General features: G+C 32.3%; 1 protein-coding gene across 2 annotated transcripts; it reads left to right on the top strand.

The window, feature by feature from the left end:
• The first annotated feature begins 157 nt into the window (after positions 1-157).
• LOC103830932 (chorismate mutase 3, chloroplastic) lies at positions 158-18,335 on the top strand. 2 transcript variants are annotated; one of them, XM_009106755.3, is made up of 6 exons: positions 158-5,917; positions 6,618-6,843; positions 6,910-6,996; positions 7,088-7,231; positions 7,303-7,327; positions 7,465-18,335. In XM_009106755.3, exons 1-6 carry the CDS (start codon positions 5,760-5,762, stop codon positions 7,713-7,715), a joined length of 891 nt encoding a protein of 296 aa, XP_009105003.1. In that variant the 5' UTR covers positions 158-5,759; the 3' UTR covers positions 7,716-18,335. The 2 variants fall into 2 exon arrangements, with proteins under 2 accessions (XP_009105003.1, XP_009105002.1); XM_009106754.3 differs by having other exon boundaries at positions 7,303-7,395; positions 7,476-18,335.
• Positions 18,336-20,192: the final 1,857 nt, after the last annotated feature.

The following is a 20,192-nucleotide window of genomic DNA, read 5'->3' as shown; positions in this document are numbered from 1 at the left end:
TGCGATTTTGGTGAGAAAATACGTTTTTGCGATTTTTGCGGAAAAGTATTTTTTGGTTTTTGTGCGATTTTACGGTTTTGGCGGGAAGTGTTCTTTTACTGTTTTGGTGGAAAAGTACATTTTTACGTTTTTGACAAAAAAAGTTCATTTTTAGGGTTTTGGCCGAAAAGTGTGTTTTATGAAAATTTGTGTTTTTACGCTTTTTGTTGTGAAGTGCATTTTTGCGGTTTTGGTGGAAAAATGTGTTTTGCGGTTTTGACGAGAAAATGTATTTTCGGTTTTTGACAGAAAAATGTATCTGAAAAGAATTAGGATTTTGGTATTGAAAAATTATTTTGATTTTAAAGGTTATTTTTGTTATTTGCATCTGCATCGAGAAACACCATCAAGATTCTCTCTCATTTGGGTGAAAATTTAAGATAAGTTTAAAAAAATTCAGATAGATGATCCATCTGAATGTAGTATTTTAATATACAAAATGAACATCAATTTGCATTTTTACTTGGAAAAGAGTTGTTTACGGTTAATTTTGCTTTTTATTTTATTTTTGATTGAAGAAATAGTTGCAAAGTTTCAAATGAAGCAAAATTTGGTTTTCCTTAAAGATGAAGCATAATAAAATAAAATACTCCTACTTAATAGTTGACCAAAAAATTAAAAGACTTAATAAAGTACGCATTTAATTTTTGATTGAAAAAATTGTTAGAAAGTAATTAAGTGTTGATTCCTGCGTGTTGTCCGTCTTGGATATGACAAGATTACAAGAATCTAGCCAATGTAATCCACAAACCACTAAACGGCCACGTGGAATTTCTCGATCCTCATGATCATTATATAACCATATTTATATTCCCATAATTGCAATCCTTCAAATAGCACTCAATCAAAACGAATCTTCAAAAATCATGGAGCGATACTGTGTCAAAAGAAATTAAAAAGTGGATCAGCTGATCAGTGGATTATTTTTAAAGTAAATGGTTGAGAGCCAGACACATGTCTAGGTGATCTCTAACCATTATTCTAATATATTGTTGAAAACATGTAACATATGTACCACACGCTAGAACCCTACCAACATATCTATACAGCTGTAATATTAATGCGTCTACGTTTAAATTTGTGATTTAATTATATACAATCAACATTGTCCATATAAATTCTTGTGTAAATATGTGCATGTATCTTTTGGGAAACCATCATATATATGCATATGACCAAAGAATTTAGTGTTAATTTACACATTGAAAGAGCAATATTTCGCTTCGCCATTTATGGGTTTCGTCTATCGCACTCGGTGATATATACTGATAATAGAACGCTAGCATCTAGTGGCGAATCATTTGTGCGTACACGCAAGAGTGACACCTACCTAAATTTCCACAATTCATCTATAGCCCCGTAGGCACTGTTATTTAGTTATTCGATATACATTATATAGTCGGTAGTTAAGAAAAGAGTAAATTATGAATAGAAAATATCAATAGTGTATACGAATCCTGTTGGATGGAACCATGAACAGTAGAGTTTGCAATCATTAAACGCAAACGCTCTTATATGCAGTATTTGCACTTTTCCTCGTATTATTAATTTATTATTCACAAATTTGAAACGCTAGCATGAATGAAAACATCACCTGTAATTATATTCTTCGTCTGTTTATATATCTCACGTTTTCAGTCTACACTTGAAACAATAAACTGTAGTGAGATCATGATGTAAGCAATTTCTTCACCATCTGTTTGTATTTCACGTTTGTCTAGCAATATTATTTTTCAAACATAATGGATAGGACGCACATTCATTTAATTATACATAACATAATAACAATTTTTAAAAGTAGTAATCATGTATCATCAATATATATACATGCACGACAATGTGTTTTCGGATTATATAGCATATTAGCATGTTATCGAAAAAGTTACATATTATTTTTTTAGAAATCATGCACGAATCACTTAATAAAATGTTATATAACCAAAATGTTTTTAACTTATAAAAATATTTCAAAATCATTTGCGAAACTTATCAGAAAATATAGGGTTATCTAGTGTTTACGATTTTTTACTTCCATTTTTTGCATTTTAACTAATATGATTAACAATCGTGCTTGCACTTGTATATAATTTTATGTTCGTGAAAAGTATAACATGGTGCTTATGTTTAAGTGTTTTTTGCTTGTAATTGACAAATTATTTTGGTAATGAAAACAGTAAACCAGTAGAGGAAAAATAAAAAAGATATAAACCATAAAAACAAATACAAATATAATACAGATATTACCAGTTTAATTAATTAGAGAATCAAACTACTATTTTAGATGGCTATGCGATGGTATTAGTTAATCAGATCCGTCAACGTCGATAAAAGTGGGGACATGGTGCGAGATCGAGTCATAAAGTTAGCATAAGTCAAGTGTCATCAGCAGTCAGGAGCGATGCACCTTAAACATCGAATTCGACCATACAATTTTCATGGAATATACCCGCAGTTAAAATTTCTCTTAACTTCTAAGTTTTAACATTATAAAATAACAAAAAGCATTGTTTTGAAAAAAACACAGAATCATGATTACAATATGAAAGAGAGAAAGATTGCGAATCCATGATTCATATACGACCATGTTCGTTCTCTTCTCGAAAATGACACTAAGGATCACGATTCAATTAAACAGTGAACCAACCTTTTGTAATGGAAAAGATAATTCATACTTAAGCGACCGTGATCTAGCCATCTAGGAATGATCAGTACCAGAGCCGTGCTCGTGTTACAAGAAAGGCGCCTTAGGCCCCCAGTTTGTATTTTATATTTTAGGGCCTCCATTTTAGTATATTTCACTTCATGCTAGCTGTTATAGAATTTAAACTTTCATATGTATTCTTAAATTACTATTTTTATTCTTCTCCTCATTTTTCAGATTTTGTATCAGAAATTTTTTTAGCTCATTTAATTTTATTTCTAATATATGTCGTAGTAATACATTTCTAACTCCACCTTTTAACCTATCTAAATTAACATATATTTGATTAAATCGTTACAAAGTTATCATAGATAATTTTAAATATGTGTAGTTTTTTTAGTAGACTATATAATTTATATTCTTGTAAGAAAATTTTTGTTTGTTTCATCATATGAATTTATAAATATAGATATATAATTATCCAGGGGTTTATGTAATACATGTTTACTAAAAAAAATTATGGAAACCTTTTTCTTTTTCTTTTGGTGTAATATGGAAACCTTTTTTATTTTAGCCATAGGCCTCCCAACACCTAGGCACGGCACTGATTAGTACATGTACCCCGCTTGGGACGTTTCATGTTATTCACCAGAGGAGAAAAATCCCTACACCGATTTCATATTAAAAATGATTTTTGATATTGCATTTCAGAAAGAAAAAGCATTAATCGGGTTATATGAATTAATAATACTTGAATCGTATACGTTCTTTAAATATATACAAACTTTAATCGGGTTATACCAATTAACCGAATAATAGTACTCGACTCGTAGGTTCTTTAAACCTGTACCAGTTATTTAGCATATACCCAAAATAGAACTATATCATTCCATTTTCGGTTCGGTTGGTTTACTTATATAAACACCCGTTACTTAACTAGATAGATTTGAGCCGAATGTATAAATATTATAATGGGCCGAACGAAATTACCTATGGACCCAAATAAATGCGAATACTCTTGACTTAGAAAGTAACGATGGTCAAAAAGAGCCAGAAGCCATCTCTACACGAAAGGGAGTATGGGACAACCAACTAGGTAAAGTTCTACTCGATATAGGGATGTAAAAATGGGATTTCTTATATGAACAAGACGTATATATTAGTTTATGGCACTATCCAAAATGTTAAGACGCGATAGAAGTTGTGTTATGTTCTCCTATTCACCTGTCATGTTCAAATGCTGGTTCAATGTTGAATAGTTTGATCGGACTTAGTAAAGAAAGAGGCAAACTCAATTGTGGGTTACTTCGAAAGTGTTTTATTGATAAGAAAAGAATGAGGTTTCATAGTGCATGAACTGAGGAAAAATTGGCACTCGTTAGAGTTGGCCGGAAAAGTACAAGTCGGCAAAAAATAATAAAAAATAAAATACTAATTTATAGCTGTCAGCCTCTATTTTTCCAGTTCGGATCTCATTCTTGATTCTTCTTGTCCTTCTTTTATATGTAAATCTACTTTTCTTATTTCCCTAAGTCGGTTTAACCTAATGGGCCGAGTTGTGCTTTACAGGCCTTTGGACTGAGCGTTCGGGATATTGAGCCGAGCTCATGGCGCCAAGTAAAGTCAAGCTGTCTAGCTAGGCAATAGCAAATGAATATGAGAGTCGTTTATTCTGGAGTGGTGGAAAGTGGATTGGCTTATTATGAAGATTGACATTTAGGGGGCAAGGGGGCCGAAAGCCACCTTATCGTTATACGTGAAGCAGATGCCTCTCGTCTTCTTTCGAGGCCAAAAATGATGCATAAAGACCACAACATTCATACTATGTTGGTTGTTAGGCACACCTCTGCACAATTGGTCATGCAATGTCGAGCTTGACTCTGAACAAGTGCTCATGTTGACGTCGGGCTCGCCTCTTCAACCAGGTTCGTACGATTGTCAGGGGTGTCGTTTAACAAGGTGGACATATGCCTAAGTTTGTATATTTAACTGAGTTAGTTTTCTCTTAGATTTGGAACAGTCATTTATGAGAGTGAGAAACTCTCATTCACACGAAATATGTATACTAGATGTATTGTCAAAATGATAAATCAAGACTTTAAATGGTAACCACATCAAAATAAATAAAGGGTTAATATATGAAATTTGAAATGAACATTTTAGTTATATAGGCTAAAATGAAATTTTAATTATTCACTACAATTAGTTATATTTTACAGATTTATTTAATATTGTAGAATGTATAACATCAAGTGAATTTAAATACTAGCGATAAAAATCAAGAGAAAATGAAAACGTAAGAAAAAAAAGAGTAAAAGAGTAAATATTTCACATTTGAATTCCTTTATAAAAAACTAAGATAGAAAACAAACTAGCACAACAATAACCAAAAATATAACCAAAATAATAGATAAATGAAAGTTGGAACCCAAAATTATATATCTAAAGTGGAGTGTGAGACATTTGCCTTTTTTTTAGCACATGAGCCTGCATGACCCTGATAAATTATTATCTTTTTTTCTTTCTCATATATCAAAAACCATCGAAAAGTAATTTCTTGGAGGAAAAATATACCTCCAACTACAGTAAATCACAAAACTACATAAAAAACTCTATATAATGAAAATCGCTAAAAGATGACCCATATGATACGGTCGATGAAACAAATCAAATCATAGTTTGGCTCGAATAGATTTGCCCAGTTTAAGGCCAAAAGCAATGTATGTCAAGCTCGAACCACAATGACCACCAAGTCATGTAAAAATTTCCATTTCAGTGGAAACATAGAAATAGAATCTCCCAAGAGAAAGCAGAGAGTTTAAACATCTGAGCCAAAGTCATGGCACAGAAACACATCCCTTTTTTTTCTCGGACAGTCACATTTCATGACAGAACATAAAGTTAAAAGAAGGATTAAAGCACTGTGATTCCATTACTCACCGAATCTCTCTTCTGTCCTTTTTCTTTCTCCTTCCCACCCCCATTTTCTCTCCTTTCCCATTTCTTTCTTCTTTTTTCTCGTGATTCTCCGGACGCAACCCGCAGATTCAACCCGACAACAAACAAGGTTCTATCGGGGATGGAGGCTAAGCTACTGAAGAACCCCACTATTTACAACTCGCCAAGACTCAGTCTCGCGGCTCATTCTTCCACACCTGTCTCGTATCTACCGGGTATATCAAGATTTGGACAACCTGGCGCTCTCCCACTCCGTCTCTCCGCAGTAACACCGATCCGGTAATAGTGTTTTCTTGTTTAGTTAAAACGAGAAAGAAAGAGCCTTTGTGCATGCCACATGTGTTCGATTTTATCTACACTCGTCTGTCTTTTTCCGTTATTGTTTTCAACATTCGATGTAACTCTTGTTTCTACACGACATAGTCTTGACCTGAGCTGTACGGTAAAACAATGTTTGTGTACTTGTAAGATTTAGTAAAGACATGCATGTCTGTATAATGGAGGATTTAATCTAATTATCTTTTATAAAAACTGACACGTTTTTGGAGTAGATATAGAATAAGCTTCATTACTGTTTGATCCAAAAGCCTAGGATCTTGTTAAATGCAAATCTTTGTCTGTCGTTTTCTTTAAAATTTTTTAATGATAATTATATTCCATGATGCCATAGTGTTTTAGCTGAAGTTGATTAAGTTTTTGGATTATGGTAAGACAAGACATTTATGTGTATAATGGAGGATTTAATCTAATTATCTTTTATTAAAACTGACACATTTTTGGAGTAGATATAGAATAAGCTTCATTACTGTTTGATCCAAAAGCCTAGGATCTTGTTAAATGCAAATCTTTGTCTGTCGTTTTCTTTAAAAATTTTTAATGATAATTATATTCCATGATGCCATAGTGTTTCAGCTGAAGTTGATTAAGTTTTTGGATTATGGTAAGACAAGACATTTATGTGTGTGGCTATTTGTTTCAGATCCTCCAGGAGGGGCCTACGGGTGGATGAGAGTGAGAGCCTGACACTTGACAGCATAAGAAACTCTTTGATTCGTCAAGAGGACAGCATTATCTTCAACCTTCTTGAGCGAGCTCAGTATCGGTACAACCCTGATACTTATGACGAGGATGCTTTTACCATGGAAGGGTTTCAAGGATCTTTGGTCGAGTTTATGATCAGAGAAACCGAACAGCTTCACGCTAAGGTCGAAAAAATAAAACCAAGCTTCAAAGTTAGCTTATAGTTTCTGATTGTGTTGCTTGAAAATTAGGTGGACAGGTACAAAAGTCCAGATGAACATCCCTTCTTCCCACAATGCTTGCCTGAGCCAGTCCTTCCCCCTATTCAATACCCACAGGTGAAGTTAAAGGATCACACTCAAGATTGTAATGGTGCGATGCCACTTATGCATATGACACATGTAAAGTTTCTATTCTCTCTTGTACCAGGTTCTACATCATTGTGCCGATTTGATAAACATCAACAAGAAGGTGTGGAAAATGTATTTCAAACAACTTCTTCCCAGACTGGTCAAGCCAGGGGACGATGGTAACAGTGGTTCATCTGCTCTCTGTGACACAATGTGTTTACAGGCAAGAAACTTTTGGCATGTGATATTATTACTAATGGACCTAAAACTTTCATTTGCATGATCTCTTTGCAGATACTTTCAAAAAGAATTCACTACGGTAAGTTTGTTGCTGAGGCCAAGTTTCGTGAAAATCCATCTACCTATGAAACAGTCATAAGAGAACAAGTACTCTTATGCTGTAATGCAACTCTCTTTATTCATTATCTGTATGTTCTTTTGTCGTAAACTGGCTAGAGTCTTTCCAGGACCGGACACAGCTGTTGCGACTTCTGACGTATGAAACGGTTGAAGAAGTAATCAAGAAAAGAGTTGAGATCAAAGCTAGAATTTTCGGTCAAGACATAACAGTCAACGATCCAGAAACTGGAGCTACTGACCCTTCCTACAAAATCAATCCTAGCTTAGTTGCTAAACTATATGGAGAAGGGATCATGCCACTCACAAAGGAAGTCCAAATTGAGTACTTGCTTAGGAGGCTGGATTGATGTTTATCAAGAAGAAGGAACCATATCATTTGTATTTGATCTTAATTTATAAAACTATAATCTGACATAAGCACGGAAAGTTAGCTAGTTAAGTTGCCTGGGCATCGATTCTGCAAATGGATGAAATGGATATTGTGATGCATATAAAAACAGAGAGTCACAACAAATATAAAAAAAAGCAAAAAAAACATGACATACTGTTTGTCGATAATGAAATCGACTGAGTAGTGTAATGAAAATACCTATACAAGTTGGAAGAGTTTTTCATGCGCTGAATAATGAAAGTTTGATTACAATCGAAATTGAAATCATAGATTGCTCAAGAGCTGATCTGATCCTTTTTTTTTTTTATCAACTGCTGACCTGATCCTAAAGGCCACAAAAAAAAAAGTAAAAGAACCTATAGCATGAAGGAAAGATCTAAAAAAATTGCAACAACAAACATAGAAATAAAGTTTAGCAACAAGTATCAACTGAGTTCCTAACACAAGTGCAGAAGTGTTTCCTAAATCCTTTGCTGATCGAAACCAGCTGAGAAGAGGAGCTGGCAAACACAACTTACAGTTATTTAATCCGTAGGTTTACAAGAAAATAAGAATTCTTTTGAACAGTATATATTATGTGAGTTGAACTTCTAATGATGATGTAACGTTACTAGTACAAACCACTAGACTATAGTTCATGGTCCTTGCCTCCTTGGTCAATCTTGAAAGAATTCTTAGTTTTAAGTTGTTGTCAAATTTTATCACTGAGAGTTTCCAGCAAAGGGTTTCAGGTTTTCAGAGAGACAAGTGCTAATGAGATTCGATCCTAAGGGCTTTTCTCTTCTTTTTTCCTTTTTGTTCCCTTGCTCTTCATCTTTGAATAGATCAATCTTCAGTCGCTTGTTATCTGGTGGCGTGGCTAGAATTTCTCCAGCGTTCCTCTTCGACCCGGTGAGTTTTCTCCTCTCTGGCTTCCTCAAGGGCGGTGGTGGGTTTTTCTCGTCCAAGCTCTCTGTGGTGGCGTGTTTATTGCTCGCATCAGTGAAGGGGGATAGCAGTGAGCCGTGTCGCGGATTTAGCGGTCATGAAGCGGTGGGTGTTTAGGTTTCGTTGTGACTCATGAGTAAGCCCCAGTTTTGGAGGACGGCGGAAGGTCATGAAAGGAGTCTCGACGGAGCTGCCTTTAGCTGGACCTGCTCTCTTTCCTGGATCCTTGCTTTTGTGGCTCTCGGTGAGCTTCTCACTCGTAGTCCTTTGCCAGTGTGCTCAGTTCAAGCGGTGAACATTTTATCCGATATCTGAATCCGTATTCGAACCCAACCTGAAAAACCCGAACCAAAGTAGTAAAATATCCGGTATTTAATTATGAGAGATTAGATATCCTAACTCTAACATGTAATATCTGAACCCGAATGAATATCAGAAGATAACCGAACATATGAATAGTTGACCTTATATTTCTAGTTTACTTCTCTAATTTTATTCAAAATATTTATATTGATATTGCACATGACTCAAAATCAGATAATATATATAGAATTATGGAAAAAAATCATTTGCTACTCACTTAAAATACATATCAAACTCTTGTTTCTTACATTAACAAAAATTGCCTCCAAAAATAAAAAATAACAACTAAATTAGTGTTTTTCTACTTTTAATAGTTTAATCTATTAAAAATTAGAAAACAAGTTAAGTTAAAAATATATATTTTAAATACAAAAAACTTAAATAATGAAGAATTTAATTTTTTCCTTTAAAATATAAATATCCAAACCCGAAATAACCGAACCCAAACTTAAAATACTCGAATCCGACCCAAAATGTAAAAATACTAGAACAGATTATGTACCTCTATACCGAAATACCCAAAAATCCGAAGTACCTGATTCGAACCTGGATAGGTATCCGAACGCACACCCCTACTCAGTTCTCCCCCCTCTTCCATGGTGGAGGTTTCTCGGTTGGATCCTCGCCTTTGGCACTTTGAGTTTGGAGCTCTCTCGAGAGCCGCAATGTTGCTTAATGTCTAGAATTTAAGTTTTTTGGCTCTTTTGTAGCAGATTGGCTGGTTAAACTTTATGTTTTATGCCGATGTAACTTATCTATTCAATTAAAACTAAAGTATATTTTAAAAATAACCCTTATTTTATCATAATAATGACAACTTATGTCGTCGAATTAATAACTATTAATCACAAATCCTTCATTTGTTAGATTATTGTTTAACCAAACTTGTAGTTATTCTCAGTAAATCATGTAACATGAATGGTACTGTCTTATACATGTGCAGATTATATATATATATATATATTTTTGTCATCAGCAATGTGCAGATTATATATTTTAAGCAATCAAGCAAGCTGAAACTTCCAACCCATGAAGGTTGTTGTAAGGCTGGTAACACTAAGTTTGGTAGTAGCATGTTATACTTGGTTTCTACTGTAATGAGTTCTAACACTACAAGAAACCGGCTCATTTCTGACCGACGAACAGATTCCCGACAAAACGCCGGTCGAAAATTCTGATGGATTCCCGACAGATAGTTTCCATCATGAATATATCCGTTGGGAATCCGTCAGGAAAATTTCTGACGAATTTTCCATGAATTATTCCCGACAGAAATTATATGTTGGGAATTTGTCGGAATTTTTTTTAATTACCAAAACATATAATAAATAAAATGTCATCAATTTTTAAATTACATAAAATTATAATTTTATTAAAATAAATATAATAAAAATTATTTATTAATTTTTTTTTAATAAACACATTATAATCTATATCCTTTATCAAACTAATGAAAACAACAAATCATAAATTAATAAATTCTAAATTAACAGATTTATAAAGTTATATAAAACATTTTAAATATAACGTTTTAAAATGTTTTTTAAAAATATATAAATATATAAAAAGTTATAAAATATGAAAATAATTCTAGATAAAAAAAATATCTTGTAAATTTGAAAAATACATGTTTTGTAAAATATTATTTATAATAGAAGTATTTCTAAAATAGTAAATATCAAAAAAGCATTTTTTATACATTAAAACATTTATAAAAACATTTATAAGTTTGTAAAATTATAATAAATGTTTTGAAAAAGTTTTTTTTTTTAAATAATATAATTACTTTAAATTCAAAATATGTTTTAAATATCTTTTTGAATATTTTTCCAACACAAAAACATTAAATTAACAAATCCTAAAATTAATATCGAAATCTTACAAAACATTTTAATCCTAAATTCATTCAATCTTAAAGCAAAAATCTCTCCTTAAACTAACATCTAAAACTACATCTTAAAATCAAAATAAAAATCTCTAAAACTAATATTCAAATCCTTGAACCAACAACTTAACATAAAACTAATCTACCAATCCATTTTAAATAAAAAAGAATAGGGAAGAGAAATATTTTGTGTTCTTGAGGAAAAAAAGGAGTTTAATGTACTTTTGAAAGAGAAAAGAGGGTTATGTATTTGAGAGAGAATATTTTGTGTTCTTGAGCAAACTGCCTTAGGGTCCAACTTGTAAGTTCCTCATTTTAGTCTCTCTTTCAATTGGTTATATTGTATATATTTCGTTCTAAGCAATAATATATATATGCTATTTAGATTTATTTTGTGCTATTTTAGACTTTGTATTATAATTTGTTTTAGCTTGTATGATTTAATTTTACTATTGTATTATAGTAATACATTTATAGGCTTGCCACTTAACATATCTAAATCAGCATATATTTAATTAAATAATTACAAAATCTTCATAGATTATTTCAAACTTGTATTTTTTTTGCTTAATAAACTATGTAGTTTGTATTCCTTTAGGAAATAATGTGTTCAATTTTTCATATGAATTTAAAAATATTAAATATATAATTGGTTGTAAGGTTTTATGTAATGAATATTTATTACTAATTATGGAAACATTTTTACTCTAGCCTTAGACCCCTAAAAACCTAGGCACAACACTGAAAGTAGGTGGTTAAAAAGCTAAATGCTATATGGTCGAATAATGGACTCAATGGACAATCAAGGAAACATTAGTTTTCACATGGCAGCCAACAGTGGCTACCTTGAACTCATAGAACTTTTAGCTCGGCCTATCTCTACTCTCCGTCAGAAACAACATGTGACACCTCCTTCATGATCAAATCTCGTGTTTCTAGACTCCAGTGTTTGAGAGGCTTGAAAACACACTGAGATCATGAACTTTCCTATCACATCCGCCGCCTTGAAGTCCCCCGGAGATGTTGTGAACTAAAAGTGAAGGGACACACAGCTTTTCACTTTGGCAATCCCAGGGAATGTTACTTTGGAGTTTGTTTATATGCTCGTGTCTGTGAAATTGATCGGTATTAAGATCAAGGATGATTTTGGCATGACTCTGTTTGATATCATCAAGCACAAGCCACACTTTCCAACGTTAGATCTTGTTTCGATGGTTGGTCTCATTCAGTGGGACGTTCAGTTGTCGTGTTCAAGACCATCACAAGTGTGGTCGCGTTTCACTTGGAAATACAGAGGAAATGTTTGCAATCTAAAATCTTGACTCGGGGTATTTGCTTAATTGGCCAGCTAAACGTATTGGACAAGAATCATCATTTGTATACTCTACATGAATCACAAAAGGAAGCTTTTAGATTTTTTTTTGTAGCATTTTAATTCTGAATTTTGCCTTGCCTTGTTAAAGTTTCCAACATTCAAAAAAGTAAGAAAACTCTTTACACAAATTCACAACACATTATGCAATTATTATCAAGAGAAGAAATCATTTATCTTTAAAAAACAGTTTTATGCTATAGAGAAGAAAAAATTAGTGTTCTTTTTATCAATCTTTTGCCTTTTAAACGGTTATAAAATATTTATATATAAATTCATTATATCAAATAAAGAAAAACTTTACAGCAATTCTAAATTGTTTCAAGTTTGCTATTCTATCTAAAATAGTTGTATTTTTTGTAGTGTCTAAAATAGTTATATATATATATAAAAAGTTACGACTCTTAGAAGTGAAAATTTCATCATCTATTTAGATAGTGATTGCCTTAAAAAAACATACGATTATATTTAATTATACAATCAAAATTAAGTATAATTTTCAATAAATAAAATATAAATTTATACGAAACAATCTCTTACACGTGTATCGCAGCTATTTACCTAGTTACTTGCAAAGAGACTTGCGACATTACATTAGATTTGATCACGTTTTGGTTTATCTCTAATAATCTACTGTCACTAAGAGAAAACTGACACGAAAACTTTGATGGCTTAACCGGCTGATAATTGGCAACTGGTTACACAGTGCACGGCATTAACATTAATTCTGAATTAATTTTCATGTATCAAACTTGCTATGTTTTATTTAATTGTCGTTTTAGATTTGTACACATAGATTGAAAAATATTTTATTTTGTATATCTAAATATATTCTAATAAAAAATAAACTCAAAAGTTTTATTAATAAATTAAATCTAAAACGACGCTTAATTTGTAACGAAAATTTTACGATATAACGACAATTTGAAACGAAAAGATAATAATGTAATAAAGGCGATAGATAGTAGATTTTGAAAATGTCAAGTCAGTGGATCTAAACTTTATGTAAGAACGAATCTTAAGTTAGATCTATCTAATAGTAATAAGTACCATGAAAATATAGGTGGAATTTTAAAATGTGGAACGTTTATGGAAGCTTGCAGTATTGGTAGACTGGTAGGTGGGGACAACTCGAGCCCTCTCAACAACAAGGTTCGGTGGGCATTTTTTTTTTTTTTTTGCAACTATTCGGTGGGCATTTCAGATGAGATTAATTAGTTAGTATTATAATTAAATAGATATCGTTGAAAAATTGATCTGAATCTGCATATAATCAGTTTCTTCGTTACTTAGGGATGATTTGTGCTCGTTTATTTTAGCTAGGCTTAAAGATATGTGCTCGTCACAAACACTTTTGAACGAATAAAGAAAATATAGCCACACGTGTATATAAAACCAAACACAGACGGGAAGAAAGAAAGACACGGGAGGAGACATGGAGAAGCCCATCAACCTACAGCAAATCTAACAGGATCTCTTCATTGAAAGGAAGAGGAGGACCACATTTATTGTATACTAGAGTAGATAGTTAGATGTGTTTTAATTTTCACTATCTAAAAAGAAATTAAAAAACATAGATCAAAGTTTCACATTTATTGTAAACATGTTTTTGAGAGGAATTTTTTTTTTAAATCGACAACATACCGAAGAAAAAGGACTATCATCACGATACTCATGTCAGAATAACACTACAACGGTAACATTGCCAATAAAGCTAAGACATGGTACACTGATTCCCTAAAGCGAAATAAGGTTTTGAATGTTTTATAGTGGTCCGAGGAGAACGCACTGCAGGACAAAAATTTATTCACCATTCAGCCAAATTTTTGTTGCTTTTGTTTTTTATTAAAAATAAATAAATAAAACTTTGAATGGTAACAGGTTGAACGATGCGAATAAAGCGAATGCACGGTACGGTTCAACTGCGGTTTGTATAAAAAATATTTATTGCGGGACAATTGCGGTTCGTCAAAAATAAACGGTTCAAAACAAAATATGAATGATGACATATATAATGAATAGTATAACTTCAGGATATATATAATATATTTATATTTTAGAAACTAAAAAATAAGTGATACAAATATAATTATATATTTTTATTTTTAAAAATATTTTATATATCTGAAATATGAAATTAATATGGTATTATTGATATTTATGGCCAGTATCGCATTTTATTTAAAATTTATAATTGCTCAAATTTGAATATTTAGAAAATTCAGTTCATTTTTTGAAACTTGGTTCAGTTTAGTTAACAAAGTTAAAAACCGGCTAATATCCAACATAATCTTGGATCCCATTTGGTTCCGATTTGGTTTCAGTTTTTTCGATTAGTATGTTTAAATTCAGCAAATTTGATTTTTTTCAGATAAAATATCAGATTTTAAGCATTTTTATTTATTTTTTTGGATAAAACAGAAAATTTTAAATATGTTTGGATAAAAATTATTCTAGTAATTTTTTAGGTATTTCAATTTATAGATAGTATTTTTTAAAAAATTATTTGATTATTATTAAACTAAATATAGTTAATATTTATAAGTATATAAATTAAAATCTACAAATTTGGATATCTACTCAGGTATTGATTCGGTTTTAGTTTGGTTTTGATTCTTTAGTTTTAGAGATGTAGGATTTGCTCGGATAACTGATAGGATTCAAACCTGAACTTAATTTATTTTTCTGGTTTGATTCTTCGGTGCTCAGATTAATGTTCCAGATAATAAAATTAAAATTATTTTTAGCATTATTAGTTTGTTACCCAAGTATTACGTATTTAAATTTTAGTTAAACCTTAGTTTATGTATGTTATATAGATGAAATATTAGTAGATGTATTTATGTTTTCCTATATTTTAATAACTAAAAACCAGAAAATAAATTTATCTACATTAATATGTGTAACCACACCTCATTATTTTCTTTTCTGTTGAGGGAGTGGTCACTAACAAATATGCCCCGCACTTGATTTTTACTTTTCTTATTTATTTAATTTTAACAAAAACAAAAGCAACAAAAATTTGGCTGAATGGTGAACAAATTTTTGTCCTGCAGTGCGTTCTCCTCGGACCACGATAAACATTCAATGATAAACATTCAATGTTTCAGTAGTTTTGTACTTTTGTTATATCAATAAAGTTGGATATCCAGTTACAAACATAATAAAGTTAGAGATATCAATATTATTTGGTGAAACATATGATTGGTTAAAACTGATATCGTGTGGTCACCTCGTCTCATCGATTTGAAGATTCGACACGGCTCATCATGCATGTGCGTAGGTATAACAAGATTTCCTTAGTTGAAATTCCATATTTCTCTAAATTACTTGGTCATAATGTTCAGTAGTTTTTGTCGATATTAATTGGTGAAACGTTTTAAAAACAAAAAACCTTGGTGAAACATATATATAATTTGGTTATTGCTGATTCAGCTCTAATTTTTTGGGATTGGTATCAATATTCAACTAGGAAATCTAGTTACAACTACGCACATTGTTGGCTTCGAATCTTTATTTTACGATCAATAAATATATAAATATGTTAGCAAAAAAATATAAACACAAGCTTTAATTTGTTTTATAATAAAATGTGTGTAAGGTGTATATATATGCCGCACGTTTGAAATAGAAGGCATGCACACGAACCACCCGTGAGCAACAAATTAAGCAAAAGGTTCGTGTTATTAGCTGGCACGTGCGAGGCTCTCTACTCCATATGTTTGTTATCAAGCTTTGTCGTAATCGTTATATTATTAAGGCTAGACAAAGTATTTGTATATTTAATTCGATTCATTATATGTTTCTATTCGAACCAAAATTTTGTATATCAGTAACTTTACAAAACAAAATAAATGATGTTATACAATATCCATAAGAAATAATTTAAATCATAAATACTAATATTTTTAAGAACGGATATCCGATACGATATGATCCGTTATATGCACACATATACATATATTTCCAAAATAATACATATATAAATTATATAAATTTATATTCGATGTAAATTTTATAATATTTTATATATTAAATTTTATATTATTTATTAAATTTTTAAAACTAAATAATTTTGATGAAATATTATTATAATACATAATTTTGAATTTTTATTTATTTAAATATTATATTTTATTTGTACAGATCAAATTGAATATTCAATTAAAAATATCTAAACAAATCAGATAGTTGATTGTTCACAACAAAACATATCAAATTACGAATGCTTCAAAAACCCTGATAATCGATCGGTGCCACCAGGAGCGAAGCCACGTTGGTGGTTAAGGGTGCCCGTGCACCCATTATGTTATAATAATTCTCATGTTTTGCCTAGCAATTGTATCTCAGTTAGCTGAGTTGGCAATTAGTGCACCCATTAATCTATCAGTTCGTGAGTTCAAGGCACCCATCACTCCAACTTTTTATATATATATGTACAGATAACATATTTTATTTAATAAATGCACCCATTAAATTTTATTGCTGGCTTCGCCCCTGGGTGCCACCCCATATTAACTTATAGTTGATCGCGTGGAGTCCCCTCCTCCATTGTATATCTTCTTCTATAAGTAGCTAGGGTTCCTCCTTCGCAAAAATATATACTTTTTCTTGACTGAGTATGTATATATATATATATATACATTCTTTACATTATTATAACTATTAAGAATAGTTATGGGTCTATGAATGGTATATATATCCGAAGACGTAGGTGGTGATCAAGAGTGGTTGGGTTCGATGCTAGGCTTGTCAAAGTGAGCAATCTTGTGTTCTCATCTTGGTTTCGTTGTCTGTTCGACCTTGGCCTCGATCTCTCATCGAAACCCTAATTCTACAACTTTGTTAACCCTTATCGATTATTTCATTATTGCATCCTTCTTATGATGATATATATCGTCAACTACTAGCCTACTAGGTATCGATTTGTGATTAATCAGGATATGAATAAAAACTTCTTGTTTCTGAGTGTTCTAAAAAAAAAACTTTTCACACTGTTACACATACTCATACAATTTGATTGAAGCTGTATATGCTTATAAGTCTTTTCGTCAACATAGTTATAAATCTATATGTTCATATAAATAGACACGTATTTTTCTTCTTTTGCATAAAGTTCTACTAATTATGTATGCAGCTTTTCTATAGGAATGAACAATTTGCATTTGAAAATTGATGACATGGCGCCCTAAAGATATATAGAAGAATTCGTGTAAAGGCATTTGGTTAATCTAGTTTTAATGACATGTTTTACCTATATGGATTAGTATGCATATTCTGTATACGCTTATATGTATGTATACATATTGACGTGAGAGAGCTCCATATAGCTAAGCATGCTTGTTGAATCTGCACATATGCATAGACCATGAGTGTAGTGTATGCATATACAGATACGTGTCCTCTTGAGGTAAAAAAGTCTCCCTCTTTGATATTAACAAATTCATATAATCATGTGACATGTCTATAGTGTTTTTAATTTATCTGACGTTGGGTATTTCTCACAACAAACAGCATATTAAGAGTCGTTACTTCGTAAGGAGTCGAAAGCTGTATTTAGTGTATTTTGTCCGTAGAGTCAAGTTATGTGTATTTTGGAACAAATATTAAAAAGAGTTGTCTGTGGTGGTAAAAAACAAAAGCCAAGGTCGATCAGACAACCAAACTAAGATGGAACCAGATCGGGACTGCTCCTTTGACAAATCCACCAACTTCGCTGGGCTTATATACTTTTACACATATCTTTTTATATGTGTGCATGGTTCAGTGGGCTGGAGTAATTAGACGAATTTTGGAAAAAGAAAAAGAAGAAGAAGAAGAAGATCGAACCACCTCAAACCCTACCAACCCATAAAAAAAAATCACATCATGTTTGTCTTTTCTTTTTGTAACTGTATCACATCTTTTTGTTTGTCTCTTGGTTTCCTCTCTAAAACCCTTCTGGTCGGGTAGGTGCGTGTTCGACGCGTGATTCATGTCTTCCAATTAAAGTACAGTAAATACATTTATGATTCAGTGTTGGTTTAAAACTTTTGGGTATCGTTTGGTTTAGTCATATGGTTTACTTTATTTGCTTTTTACATATGGCTCATATTGTTTACATACCCTGAATAAAGGCAACAAAAACCCATACTTCCAGCGCTCAAAATACAATCTGGAAGTAAGATTAACCTACTGTGTGATATTACCAAATTTAGATATTTAAATTAATATGTCCTGTTGTACAAAAAAAATGCATCATAATATGCCATTTAACAACTTAACTATTCAATTGATTCAACTAAATATTCAGCACAAGAAAAATTATAAATAGCTACGAAATTTGTTTGTAGCTATTGATTGATTTTCGTAGCTATTTAGCATCTAGCTACGAATAACCACAAATATAGTTTGTTGACTATAAGCTTCTGGATGTTTCCAATATGTTGCTATTTGTAGCTAGCATTCTACGACATTGCCACAAACAATATTTGTGACAAATATAAACAAATAGCTACAAATCGTAGTCGTAGCTATTATAGTTGCAAGTAGCTACACTATAAACCGTGGCTATTAAAATGAAATTTCAAAAAAATAAAATATAAATCACAAAACAAAAATTGAATAAAATATAAAATTAGTGAAACTGTTTTCAAAATAGAACTAATTAACAAATAGAAATTTATTTTATTAATTGAAATTGGGTTTACAAAAAAAATCTAACCAAGTAAAAAGACTAAGCCTAAAAAATAGTAATCTCTCCGACGCCTCCTCGGACCACCGCAATCGCTGTGACTGAGACCACCACCGTTGTAACTATGACCAGGCCCGTCTCAACTAAAAAATGGGCTCTATGCTATAGAAGAATTTGAGACTTATTTCCTCATATAAAAATAGCTTCTAAAATATTGAACCCTAATTTAAACTAAAAAAATCCAAAAATTGCAACAGGTCATGTGCGCTTCGAGCACATGCTTAGGACGGGACCTGACTATGACCACCACCTCTGCGACTGCAAATCTGCAACCACAACACAACCGCTGCTGCAGACTGCGAACACCACCACCTCTATGACCTGAAACCCCAAACCCCAAATCATCAAAACGAGACAACGAAGTTCAATCATCCAAAAGGGTGAAGCTAAGATAAAATGATACCTGAAGATTCAGCCACAGCAGACTCCGGTTTGCTCTCCACTTTTTCAGAGTCATTGACGACGCCACCACCTCAGCCTTCAATCTCCTCGGTTTTCACTTAGACAGCACGACTCGTCCGTTCCCTGAGGGGAAGAGGATGTGACTGATCGTGTCGTTATCGGAAAAGGTGCTTAGGGTTTCGTAGTGCTGAATCATGTAGTGAATAATGTTATCTACGTCGGTGTTGGGTACGACGGCCCGAGGGTAGGAGCGAATCGATTCGCCGAGGAGAGGGAGGCAATAATTGGTTAGGTTTATTGACCACTCGGCGCAGAGTTCATTGACTCGGAGAGGTTTCTTGCAGGACAAGCGAGAGGACTCCATTTGTTTTTTTTGGAGGGAAGAAGAGATCTGATCGTTATCATCGTTTTAATTGAACCTAAACCGAATCTTGTAAGATAATTTCGGTTCGGTTTTAAATGACCAAAACTATACCAATTTAAAACATTTAATTTTCTTATTTTAGTTACACTCCGCACAAAACCGACTTTTAAGATCTCTGACCGTCAACGGCAGCGCTCATCGTTGGTTCTGTTTTGGTGGTGGAAGCTGCCGCGTCTCGCACGATTCATACGGCGGCCGCGAAGCCAATCCTCCCGCCTTTTCTTCTCTGCCGATTTCTGATTCTCCTTTTACGCCCTCCGGTTTACTTATTCACAATTACGTCTGGAAAAATCTAATTATGCTCATTTCATGACTACAGAAGCCGAA

This window comes from Brassica rapa, chromosome A07, assembly GCF_000309985.2.
Source record: "Brassica rapa cultivar Chiifu-401-42 chromosome A07, CAAS_Brap_v3.01, whole genome shotgun sequence".
Taxonomy (NCBI): domain Eukaryota; kingdom Viridiplantae; phylum Streptophyta; class Magnoliopsida; order Brassicales; family Brassicaceae; genus Brassica; species Brassica rapa.
Note: the sequence above shows the minus strand (reverse complement) of the source record. Positions and strands in the feature narration are given on the sequence as shown.